At 61.1% G+C, this 12,715-nt stretch overlaps 1 protein-coding gene across 2 annotated transcripts in view; it reads right to left on the bottom strand.

Annotated features, from left to right (window-relative positions):
* LOC119957089 (A-kinase anchor protein 8-like) overlaps window positions 1-12,715 on the bottom strand; it is a 77,351-nt gene that overhangs the window by 63,039 nt on the left and 1,597 nt on the right. The window contains exons 1-3 of one of the 2 annotated variants that reach the window (XM_038784766.1): window positions 6,955-7,025; window positions 6,841-6,879; window positions 4,189-4,351 (exon numbers count right to left, since the gene is read on the bottom strand). In XM_038784766.1, the coding sequence (XP_038640694.1) occupies window positions 4,189-4,351; window positions 6,841-6,879; window positions 6,955-6,982 (230 nt within the window). In that variant the 5' untranslated portion in view covers window positions 6,983-7,025. Of the gene's footprint in view, window positions 1-4,188; window positions 4,352-6,840; window positions 6,880-6,954; window positions 7,026-12,715 lie in introns of those variants that run through there. The other variant, XM_038784767.1, reaches the window with a different exon arrangement.

The raw sequence follows: 12,715 nt of genomic DNA, 5'->3' as shown, positions 1-12,715 counted from the left end.
TAACGCTCTCACTCAGTGTCCCAGCTCAGCCTAACGCTCTCACTCACTGTATCCCAGCTCAGCCTAACACTCTCACTCACTGTATCCCAGCTCAGCCTAACGCTCTCACTCAGTGTCCCAGCTCAGCCTAACGCTCTCACTCACTGTATCCCAGCTCAGCCTAACGCTCTCACTCACTGTGTCCCAGCTCAGCCTAACGCTCTCACTGTATCCCAGCTCAGCCTAACGCTCTCACTCACTGTGTCCCAGCTCAGCCTAACGCTCTCACTCACTGTGTCCCAGCTCAGCCTAACGCTCTCACTCACTGTGTCCCAGCTCAGCCTAACGCTCTCACTGAATCCCAGCTCAGCCTAACGCTCTCACTCACTGTATCCCAGCTCAGCCTAACGCTCTCACTCACTGTATCCCAGCTCAGCCTAACGCTCTCACTCACTGTATCCCAGCTCAGCCTAACGCTCTCACTCACTGTATCCCAGCTCAGCCTAACGCTCTCACTCAGTGTCCCAGCTCAGCCTAACGCTCTCACTCACTGTATCCCAGCTCAGCCTAACGCTCTCACTCACTGTGCCCCAGCTCAGCCTAACGCTCTCACTGTATCCCAGCTCAGCCTAACGCTCTCACTCACTGTATCCCAGCTCAGCCTAACGCTCTCACTCAGTGTATCCCAGCTCAGTCTAACGCTCTCACTCACTGTGTCCCAGCTCAGCCTAACGCTCTCACTCACTGTATCCCAGCTCAGCCTAACGCTCTCACTCACTGTATCCCAGCTCAGCCTAACGCTCTCACTCACTGTATCCCAGCTCAGCCTAACGCTCTCACTCAGTGTATCCCAGCTCAGCCTAACGCTCTCACTCACTGTATCCCAGCTCAGCCTAACGTTCTCACTCACTGTATCCCAGCTCAGCCTAACGCTCTCACTCACTGTATCCCAGCTCAGCCTAACGCTCTCACTCACTGTATCCCAGCTCAGCCTAACGCTCTCACTCACTGTATCCCAGCTCAGCCTAACGCTCTCACTCACTGTATCCCAGCTCAGCCTAACGCTCTCACTCACTGTATCCCAGCTCAGCCTAACGCTCTCACTCACTGTATCCCAGCTCAGCCTAACACTCTCACTCACTGTGTCCCAGCTCAGCCTAACGCTCTCACTCACTGTATCCCAGCTCAGCCTAACGCTCTCACTCACTGTATCCCAGCTCAGCCTAACGCTCTCACTCACTGTATCCCAGCTCAGCCTAACGCTCTCACTCACTGTATCCCAGCTCAGCCTAACGCTCTCACTCACTGTATCCCAGCTCAGCCTAACGCTCTCACTCAGTGTCCCAGCTCAGCCTAACGCTCTCACTCACTGTATCCCAGCTCAGCCTAACGCTCTCACTCACTGTGTCCCAGCTCAGCCTAACGCTCTCACTGTGTCCCAGCTCAGCCTAACGCTCTCACTCACTGTATCCCAGCTCAGCCTAACGCTCTCACTCACTGTGTCCCAGCTCAGCCTAACGCTCTCACTCACTGTATCCCAGCTCAGCCTAACGCTCTCACTCACTGTATCCCAGCTCAGCCTAACGCTCTCACTCACTGTATCCCAGCTCAGCCTAACGCTCTCACTCAGTGTCCCAGCTCAGCCTAACGCTCTCACTCACTGTATCCCAGCTCAGCCTAACGCTCTCACTCACTGTATCCCAGCTCAGCCTAACGCTCTCACTCACTGTATCCCAGCTCAGCCTAACGCTCTCACTCAGTGTCCCAGCTCAGCCTAACGCTCTCACTCACTGTATCCCAGCTCAGCCTAACGCTCTCACTCACTGTATCCCAGCTCAGCCTAACGCTCTCACTCACTGTATCCCAGCTCAGCCTAACGCTCTCACTCACTGTGTCCCAGCTCAGCCTAACGCTCTCACTCACTGTATCCCAGCTCAGCCTAACGCTCCCACTCACTGTATCCCAGCTCAGCCTAACGCTCTCACTCACTGTATCCCAGCTCAGCCTAACGCTCTCACTCACTGTATCCCAGCTCAGCCTAACGCTCTCTCTCACTGTATCCCAGCTCAGCCTAACGCTCTCGCTCACTGTATCCCAGCTCAGCCTAACGCTCTCTCTCACTGTATCCCAGCTCAGCCTAACGCTCTCACTCACTGTATCCCAGCTCAGCCTAACGCTCTCACTCACTGTATCCCAGCTCAGCCTAACGCTCTCGCTCACTGTATCCCAGCTCAGCCTAACGCTCTCTCTCACTGTATCCCAGCTCAGCCTAACGCTCTCTCACTGTATCCCAGCTCAGCCTAACGCTCTCACTCACTGTATCCCAGCTCAGCCTAACGCTCTCACTCACTGTATCCCAGCTCAGCCTAACGCTCTCACTCACTGTGTCCCAGCTCAGCCTAACGCTCTCACTCACTGTATCCCAGCTCAGCCTAACGCTCTCACTCACTGTGTCCCAGCTCAGCCTAACGCTCTCACTCACTGTGTCCCAGCTCAGCCTAACGCTCTCACTCACTGTGTCCCAGCTCAGCCTAACGCTCTCACTCACTGTGTCCCAGCTCAGCCTAACGCTCTCACTCACTGTGTCCCAGCTCAGCCTAACGCTCTCACTCACTGTGTCCCAGCTCAGCCTAACGCTCTCACTCACTGTATCCCAGCTCAGCCTAACGCTCTCACTCACTGTATCCCAGCTCAGCCTAACGCTCTCACTCAGTGTCCCAGCTCAGCCTAACGCTCTCACTCACTGTATCCCAGCTCAGCCTAACGCTCTCACTCACTGTGTCCCAGCTCAGCCTAACGCTCTCACTCACTGTATCCCAGCTCAGCCTAACGCTCTCACTCACTGTGTCCCAGCTCAGCCTAACGCTCTCACTCACTGTATCCCAGCTCAGCCTAACGCTCTCACTCACTGTATCCCAGCTCAGCCTAACGCTCTCACTCACTGTATCCCAGCTCAGCCTAACGCTCTCACTCACTGTGTCCCAGCTCAGCCTAACGCTCTCACTCAGTGTATCCCAGCTCAGCCTAACGCTCTCACTCACTGTATCCCAGCTCAGCCTAACGCTCCCACTCACTGTATCCCAGCTCAGCCTAACGCTCTCACTCACTGTATCCCAGCTCAGCCTAACGCTCTCACTCACTGTATCCCAGCTCAGCCTAACGCTCTCACTCACTGTATCCCAGCTCAGCCTAACGCTCTCACTCACTCTGTCCCAGCTCAGCCTAACGCTCTCACTCACTGTGTCCCAGCTCAGCCTAACGCTCTCACTCACTGTGTCCCAGCTCAGCCTAACGCTCTCACTCACTGTGCCCCAGCTCAGCCTAACGCTCCCACTCACTGTATCCCAGCTCAGCCTAACGCTCTCACTCACTCTGTCCCAGCTCAGCCTAACACTCTCACTGACTGTATCCCAGCTCAGCCTAACGCTCTCACTCACTGTATCCCAGCTCAGCCTAACGCTCTCACTCACTGTATCCCAGCTCAGCCTAACGCTCTCACTCACTCTTTCCCAGCTCAGCCTAACGCTCTCACTCACTGTGTCCCAGCTCAGCCTAACGCTCTCACTCAGTGTCCCAGCTCAGCCTAACGCTCTCACTCACTGTATCCCAGCTCAGCTCAAACCACACAGTGCACTCATCAACAACAACACTGGTCCTACGAGTAATCCATTACTCTGTTATCCTGCCATATCCCCAAAAATGGAACTGCAATATCACTTTGCAATCAACACAAAATTATTCACTTCAAATCAACACAAGGCTCCTTAAGCCCGCTTGAACAATGATGATGGTGCTCTTTGCCTTTGACATAACTAAATAACCTCCTTACCAGAGTACAATCTAGAAAATACTTCTCCAAAACCAATTTAAAATCACAATTACTGCCCTCCCAATCATGGCTATCAACTTGATAACTTTAGCTCAAGACAGAAACAAGGCCATTTTACCTCCATAACCAGCACTTCCACATAGTGGTAAGTACTGAACTACATAGATAGTCAGTAGGACATGTTGAAGATAAATAAAACATTATGTCCACAACAGAGAGCTAAGTGACAAAACATGCTGACTCAGAGAATGTACAATGTTTGATACTAATCAGTGCAATCTTAATAGCTCAAAGTATCCAAAGAGCACATAGCTCCAACTTAGTCTCTTGATTGGCAAACAGCACAGTACTTCAGCTGCTTTTGACGTCCTGATAGATACCTTTCCTGATCATCACCTTCATTGCGAGAAAGGAGATCTAATCGTTGGTTAATTTTAGCTACAAGGGATTCAGAAGTCTGGTTGCCTTTCTGCAAATCCCAGGATTTGCCACCGTAGCCATAATGTGATCCAGAACCTTGTCCATAACTATAGTCATCATAACCTGAGGAGGCAAATAAATAGGAATTGTATTAATATTGACCATTTTCTTTGCAAATCAACCATGTATGAATTCTTATGTCACCATTAGGAATGGTTATTACACACTAAAGAGAAACGGATCAAGTTGGAGGAATGGAGTTAGCGGGTACTGATAAAACAACCATCTATTACTATTAGCAGGTGAATGATAGCAAAGAACAAAGAAAACTACAGCACAGGAACAGGCTCTTCGGCCCTCCCAGCCTGCGCTGATCCAGATCCTTTGTCTAAACTTGGCACCTATTTCCCAAGGATCTACTTCCCTCTGTTCCACGCCCGTTCATATATCTGTCTAGATGCATCTTAAATGATGCTATCGTTCCCGCCTCTACCACCCCCGCTGGTAAAGCGTTCCAGGCGCCCACCACCCTCTGCGTAAAAAACTTCCAACACATCTCCCTTAAACATTCCCCCTCTCACCTTGAAATCGTGACCCCTTGTAATTGACTCCCCCACTCTTGGAAAAAGCTTGTTGCTATCCACCCTGCCCATACCTCTCATAATTGTGTGGACCTCAATCAGGTCCCCCCTCAACCTCCGTGTTTCCAATGAAAACAATCCTTTTTTAAAAATAAATTTAGTGTACCCAATCATTTTTCCAATTAAGGGGCAATTTAGAGTGGCCAATCCACCTAGCTTGCATATTTTTGGGTTGTGGGGGTGAAACCCACGCAGACACGGGGAGAAACGAAAACAATCCTAATCTACTCAACCTTTCTGCATAGCTAGCACCCTCAATACCAGACAACATCCTGGTGAACCTCCTCTGCCTCTCTAAAGCATCCACATCCTTCTGGTAATGTGGCGATCAGGACTGCACGCAGTATTCCAAATGTGGCCTAACCAAAGTCCTATACAACAGTAACATGACTTGCCAACTCTTGTACTCAATACCCCGTCCGATGAAGGCAAGCATGCTGTATGCCTTCTTTTTTTTTTTTAAATTTAGATTACCCAATTATTTTTTCCAATTAAGGGGCAATTTAGCGTGGCCAATCCACCTACTCTGCACATTTTTTGGGTTGTGGGGGCTAAACCCACGCAGACACGGGGAGAATGTGCAAACTCCACACGGACAGTGACCCAGAGCCGGGATCGAACCTGGGACCTCAGCGCCGTGAGGCGGTTGTGCTAACCACCTGTATGCCTTCTTGACCACTCAAAGCAAAACATACAAGATCATAGATTATGAAGACAATACAATTAGTCATAGCATAGGGAGTGAAAAAAAGAACATTATGTTGTATGCGACCCAAGAACTAAAGTTTTCTCCCATAATTCCAGGTAAATTAAAAACTAAAACTTTTTTCTTTAAGCATAACCCTCAAATAATTTTGAGAAACCACCAACTAGTTCTTTATTTTGGCTTTAATACTGCAAATGTGCTTCTTTCTGGAAGCAAAACAAGCAATGATGCAACAACACTTCAGGGACATTCCGAGTCCCGTAAAAGGGCTACATGTTCTCTCTGCTCCTTCCAGTCATAAACAAGCAACCAGAATCGGCTCAATCTGAGGTTCTGACCTCTTCTCCACTTGGTCACGTCTTATATCCCTATAGGCTGAGAAATATGCACACTACCATCCCCTTGCACAGCACACTCATGTCATGTGTACAATAACTGGCGGCAGGCTTCACATTAAACAATAAAACACAGAAAGGACAAGAGCAACTACAGAGAATTTTAAAATTTTTAAAATAAATTTAGAGTACCCAATTCTTTTTTTTCTAATTAAATTAGGCCCAAAACGCATCACAATTTATTGTGGCCAATCCACCTACCCTGCACATAGAACATAGAACAGTACAGCACAGAACAGACCCTTCGGCCCTCGATGTTGTGCCGAACAACGATCACCCTACTCAAACCCACGTATCCACCCTATACCCGTAACCCAACAACCCCCACCCACCTTAACCTTACTTTTTTTTTAGGACACTACGGGCAATTTAGCATGGCCAATCCACCTAACCCGCACATCTTTGGACTGTGGGAGGAAACCGGAGCACCCGGAGGAAACCCACGCACACACGGGGAGGATGTGCAGACTCCGCACAGACAGTGACCCAGCTGGGAACCGAACCTGGGACCCTGGAGCTGTGAAGCATTTATGCTAACCACCATGCTACCGTGCTGCCCCCTTTGGGTTGTGGGGGTGAGACCCACGCAGACATGGGGAGAATGTGCAAACTCCACATGGAAATTGACCCGGGGCCGGATTGAACCTGGGTCCTCTGTGCTATGAGGCAGCAGTGTTAACCAACAATTGCAAAGGATGGCAATTAGTTGGAAGCTTTCTCTTCCAGAACCTATTTGGGCCTTTGGGTGTAGCTATCAGGTTTACAGTCACTCCGACTTGACTGAGTGTCAAACCAAGTTCCAAGGCTTTGAGAGCAAAAGTAGCCAAATCACCCCTCCCACCCTCAACCAGCACGAAGAGAAATGTTTACCTTCACCAGGAGACTCTGCATTCCAAGTCCCATAGGAGCCTGTGAAATAAAAGTCTGTTTCTTATTACAATGTCCCATTTTAATTTGAAAAATATCTTTCAATAAAAGACTCACTGTGCAAACTAGATTCGGAACAGAGCATTCCACAATTGTGCAACAGAATTCCACAATAATCTACTAAAGTTTTTTTTTAAATTTAGATTACCCATTTCATTTTTTCCAATTAAGGGGCAATTTAGATTGTTCAATCCACCTAGCCTGCATATCTTTGGGTTGTGGGGGTGAAACCCACGCAAACACGGGGAGAAAGTGCAAACTCCACACGGACAGTGACTCAGAGCCGGGATCGAACCTGGGACCTCGGCGCCGTGAAACTGCAGTGCTACCACTGCGCCACCGTGCTGCCCAATACTCTACTAAAGTTAGCCATGATGTGGAGATGCCAGCGTTGGACTGGGGTGAGAACAGTAAGAAGTCTTACAACGCCAGGTTAAAGTCCAACAGGTTTGTTTCAAACACTAGCTTGCGGAGCAGTGTTGAAACAAACCTGTTGGACTTTAACCTGGTGTTCTAAGACTTCTTACTGTAATCTACGAACGTTAGCCACTGCGCCATTCCTCACGAGGGGTGCATGGGGGCCCGAAGAGGGAGGGGGGTGGGGGGAGTGGCAGCAGGGGGGGGGGGGAACGGTGTGGCAGCGGGGGATGGAACGGAGTGGCGGGGGGGAAACGGAAGTTGGCAGCGGGGGGGGGGAAACGGGCGGCAGCGGGGGGGGGGGAACGGAGCGGCCAGCGTGGGGGGGGGAACGGAGTGGCAGCGGGGGGGGGGGACGGAGTGGCAGCGGGGGGGGGGGGAACGGAGTGGCAGCGGGGGGGGGAACGGAGTGGCAGCGGGGGGGGGGAACGGAGGGGCAGCGGGGGGGGGGAACGGAGGGGCAGCGGGGGGTGAATGGAGTGGCAGCGGGAGGGGAGAACGGAGTGGCAGCGGGGGGGAAACGGAGGTGGCATGCGGGGGGGAGAACGGAGTGGCAGCGGGGGGGGGAACGGAGTGGCAGCGGGGGGGGAACGGAGTGGCAGCGTGGGTGGGAGACGGAGTGGCCAGCGGGGGGGAGAACGGAGTGGCAGCGGGGGGGAGAACGGAGTGGCGCGGAGGGGAGAAACGGAGTGGCAGCGGGAGGGGAGAACGGAGTGGCAGCGGGGGGGAGAACGGAGTGGCAGCGGGGGGGGGGAACGGAGTGGCAGCGGGGGGGGGACGGAGTGGCAAGCCGGGGGGGGGGGACGGCAGTGGCAGCGGGGGGGGGAACGGAGATGGCAGCGGGGGTGGGGGGACGGAGTGGCAGCGGGGGGGGGGAACGGCCTAGTGGCAGCGGGGGGGGGAACGGTAGGTGCAGCGGGGGGGGGAACGGAGTGGCAGCGGGGGGGGGAACGGAGTGGCAGGCGGGGGGGGGGGAACGGAGTGGCAGCGGGGGGGGGAACGGAGTGGCAGCGGGGGGGGGAAAGGGGGGGCAGCGGGGGGGGGAACGGTAGGTGGCATCGGGGGGGGGAACGGAGTGTGCAGCGGGGGGGGGGGAACGGGCAGTGGCAGCGGGGGGGGGAACGGAGTGGCAGCGGGGGGGGAAACGGAGTGGCAGCGGGGGGGAACAGAGTGGCAGCGGGGGGGAACAGAGTGGCAGCGGGGGGGAACAGAGTGGCAGCGGGGGGGGAACAGAGTGGCAGCGGGGGGGGAACAGAGTGGCAGCGGGGGGGGGAACAGAGTGGCAGCGGGGGGGGGAACAGGAGTGGCAGCGGGGGGGGGGGAACAGAGTGGCAGCGGGGGGGGGAACAGAGTGGCAGCGGGGGGGGAACAGAGTGGCAGCGGGGGGGGAACAGAGTGGCAGCGGGGGGGGAACAGAGTGGCAGCGGGGGGGGAACAGAGTGGCAGCGGGGGGGAACAGAGTGGCAGCGGGGGGGATTTGGGAGCGGGGGGGATTTGGGAGCGGGGGGGGATTTGGGAGCGGGGGGGGATTTGGGAGCGGGGGGGGATTTGGGAGCGGGGGGGGATTTGGGAGCGGGGGGGGATTGGGAGCGGGGGGGGGGGATTTGGGAGCGGGGGGGGGGATTGGGAGCGGGGGGGGGATTTGGGAGCGGGGGGGGGATTTGGGAGCGGGGGGGGGATTGGGAGCGGGGGGGGGGATTTGGGAGCGGGGGGATTTGGGAGCGGGGGGGGATTTGGGAGCGGGGGGGGGATTTGGGAGCGGGGGGGGATTTGGGAGCGGGGGGGGGATTTGGGAGCGGGGGGGGGATTTGGGAGCGGGGGGGGGATTTGGAGCGGGGGGGGGATTTGGGAGCGGGGGGGGATTTGGGAGCGGGGGGGATTTGGGGAGCGGGGGGGATTTGGGAGCGGGGGGGGATTGGGAGCGGGGGGGATTTGGGAGCGGGGGGGGATTTGGGAGCGGGGGGGGGGGATTTGGGAGCGGGGGGGGGATTTGGGAGCGGGGGGGGGATTTGGGAGCGGGGGGGGATTTGGGAGCGGGGGGGGATTTGGGAGCGGGGGGGGGATTTGGGAGCGGGGGGGGGGATTTGGAGCGGGGGGGGGATTTGGGAGCGGGGGGGGGATTTGGGAGCGGGGGGGGGATCTGGGAGCGGGGGGGGATTTGGGAGCGGGGGGGGGATTTGGGAGCAGGGGGGGGATTTGAGAGCGGGGGGGGGGATTTGAGAGCGGGGGGGGGATTTGGGAGCGGGGGGCTTGGAAGTGGGGGTTGGGTGGGTTGGGAGGGGGGGGTTGGGAGGGGGGGTTGGGAGGGGGGGTTGGGAGGGGGGGGTGGGTTGGGAGTGGTTAGGAGGGGGGGTTGGGAGGGGGGGGGATGGGAGGGGGGGTTGGGAGGGGGGTTGGGAGGGGGGTTGGGAGGGGGGGTTGGGAGGGGTGGGTTGGGAGGGAGGGGTTGGGAGGGAGGGGGGGTTGGTGGGAGGGGTGGGTGTTGGGAGGGGGGGTTGGGAGGGGGGGTTGGGAGGGGGGGTTGGGAGGGAGGGTTGGGAGGGAGGGGGGGTTGGGAGGGAGGGGGTGTTGGGAGGGGGGGTTGGGTGGGCGGGGTTGGACGGGTTGGGAGGGGGGGGTTGGGACGGGTTGGGAGGGGGGGTTGGGAGGGGGGGTTGGGACGGGTTAGGAGGGGGGTTGGGGACGGGTTGGGAGGGGGGGTTGGGAGGGTTGGGAGGGGGGGGTTGGGACGGGTTGGGAGGGGGGGGTTGAGACGGGTTGGAGGGGGTGTTGGGAGGGTTGGGAGGGGGTGTTGGGAGGGTTGGGAGGGGGGGTTGGGAGGGTTGGGACGGGGGGTGGGACGGGTTGGGAGGGGGGGGGGTTGGGACGGGTTGGGAGGGGGGGGGGTTGGGACGAGTTGGGAGGGGGGGGGTTGGGACGGGTTGGGAGGGGGGGGGTTGGGACGGGTTGGAGGGGGGGGGGGGGTTGGGACGGGTTGGGGGGGGGGGGTTGTGACGGGTTGGGGGGGTTGTGCGGGTGGGGGGGGGTTGTGACGGGTTGGGGGGGGTTGGGAGGGTTGGGGGGGTTGGGACGGGTTGGGGGGGTTGGGACGGGGGTTGGGAAGGGTTGGGAGGGTTGGGGGGGGGGGTGGGACGGGTTGGGAGGGGGGGGTTGGGACGGGTTGGGAGCGGGGTGTGGGAGGGGGGTGTGGGAGGGGGGGGTGGGAGGGGGGGGTGGGAGGGGGGGGTGGGGAGGGGGGGTTGGGAGGGGGGGGTGGGAGGGGGGGGTGGGAGGGGGGGTTGGGAGGGGGGGTTGGGACGGGGGGTTGGGACGGGGGGTTGGGACGGTGTTGGGAGGGGGGGGTTGGGACGGGTGGGAGGGGGGGGTTGGGACGGGTTGGGAGGGGGGGTGAGACGGGTTGGGGGGGGGTGTTGGGAGGGTTAGGAGGGGGGGTTGGGACGGGTTGGGAGGGGGTTGGGAGGGTTGGGAGGTGGGGTTGGGACGGGGGTTGGAGGGGGGGGTTGGGAGGGGGGGGTGGGGAGGGGGGGGTTGGGAGGGGGGGGTTGGGAGGGGGGGGTTGGGAGGGGGGGGGGTTGGGAGGGGGGGTTGGGGGAGGGGGGGTTGGGAGGGGGGGGTTGGGAGGGGGGGTTGGGAGGGGGGGGGTTGGGGGGGGGGGTTGGGAGGGGGGGTTGGGAGGGGGGGGTTGGGGGGGGGGTTGGGAGGGGGGGTTGGGAGGGGGGGGTTGGGAGGGGGGGGTTGGGAGGGGGGGTTGGGAGGGGGGGTTGGGAGGGGGGGTTGGGGGGGGGGTTGGGGGGGGGGTTGGGAGGGGGGGGTTGGGGGGGGGGGTTGGGGGTTGGGGGGGGGGTTGGGACGGGTTGGGAGGGGGGGGTGGGGGTGGGACGGGTTGGGAGGGGGGGGTTGGGACGGGTTGGGAGGGGGGGGTTGGGACGGGTTGGGAGGGGGGGTTGGGACGGGTGGGAGGGGGGGGTTGGGACGGGTTGGGAGGGGGGGGGGGTGAGACGGGTTGGGAGGGGGGTGTGGGACGGGTTGGGAGGGGGGGTTGGGAGGGTTGGGAGGGGGGGTTGGGACGGGTTGGGAGGGGGGGTTGGGACGGGTTGGGAGGGGGGGTTGGGACGGGTTGGGGGTGGGGGGGGTTGGGACGGGTTGGGAGGGGGGGGGTTGGGACGGGTTGGGAGGGGGGGGGGTTGGGACGGGTGGGAGGGGGGGGTTGGGACGGGTTGGGAGGGGGGGGTGGGAGGGTTGGGAGGGGGGGGGGGTTGGGACGGGTTGGGAGGGGGGGGGGTTGGGACGGGTTGGGAGGGGGGGGTTGGGACGGGTGGGGAGGGGGGGGGTTGGGAGGGTTGGGGAGGGGGGGGTTGGGACGGGTTGGGAGGGGGGGTTGGGACGGGTTGGGGGGGGGGTTGGGACGGGTTGGGAGGGGGGGGTGGGGAGGGTTGGGAGGGGGGGGTTGGGACGGTTGGGAGGGGGGGGTTGGGAGGGTTGGGGGGGGGGGGTTGGGAGGGGAGGTTGAGACGGGTTGGGAGGGGGGGGGGCTGGGACAGGGGGGGGCTGGGACGGGGGGGGGGGCTGGGACGGGGGGGGCTGGGACGGGGGGGGGGCTGGGACGGGGGGGGGGCTGGGACGGGGGGGGGCTGGGGACGGGGGGGGGCTGGGACGGGGGGGGGCTGGGACGGGGGGGGGGTGGGACGGGGGGGGGGGGCTGGGACGGGGGGGGGGGGGGGGCTGGGACGGGGGGGGGGGCTGGGACGGGGGGGGGGGCTGGGACGGGGGGGGGGGGGGCTGGGACGGGGGGGGCTGGGACGGGGGGGCTGGGACGGGGGGGGGGCTGGGACGGGGGGGGGCTGGGGGGGGGGGGGGCTGGGACTGGGGGGGGGGGGGCTGGGACGGGGGGGGCTGGGAACGGGGGGGGGGGGTGGGACCGGGGGGGGGGGGCTGGGACCGGGGGGGGGGGCGGGGGACCGGGGGGGGGGCGGGGCTGGGACGGGGGGGGGGGGGGGGGCTGGGGGGGCTGGGACGGGGGGGGGGGGCTGGGACGGGGGGGGGGGGGGGGCTGGGACGGGGGGGGGGGGGGCTGGGACGGGGGGGGGGGGGGCGGGGACGGGGGGGGGGGGGCTGGGACCGGGGGGGGGGGGGGCTGGGCGGGGGGGGGGGCGGGGGCTGGACGGGGGGGGGGGGGGACGGGGGGGGGGGGGGGGCTGGGACGGGGGGGGGGGGGGGGGGGGGGGGAGGGGGGGGGGGGGGTGGCTGGGAAGGGGGGGGGGCTGGGAGGGGGGGGGGGGCTGGGACGGGGGGGGGGGGGCTGGGACGGGGGGGGGGGGGGCTGGGACGGGGGGGGGGGCTGGGACGGGGGGGGGGGCTGGGACGGGGGGCTGGGACGGGGGGGGTGGCTGGGACGGGGGGG

The sequence above is a fragment of the Scyliorhinus canicula genome, chromosome 25 (assembly GCF_902713615.1).
Source record: "Scyliorhinus canicula chromosome 25, sScyCan1.1, whole genome shotgun sequence".
NCBI classification, from domain to species: Eukaryota; Metazoa; Chordata; class Chondrichthyes; order Carcharhiniformes; family Scyliorhinidae; genus Scyliorhinus; species Scyliorhinus canicula.
The sequence above is the reverse complement of the archived record's forward strand: the minus strand, read 5'-3'. Positions and strand labels throughout refer to the sequence as shown.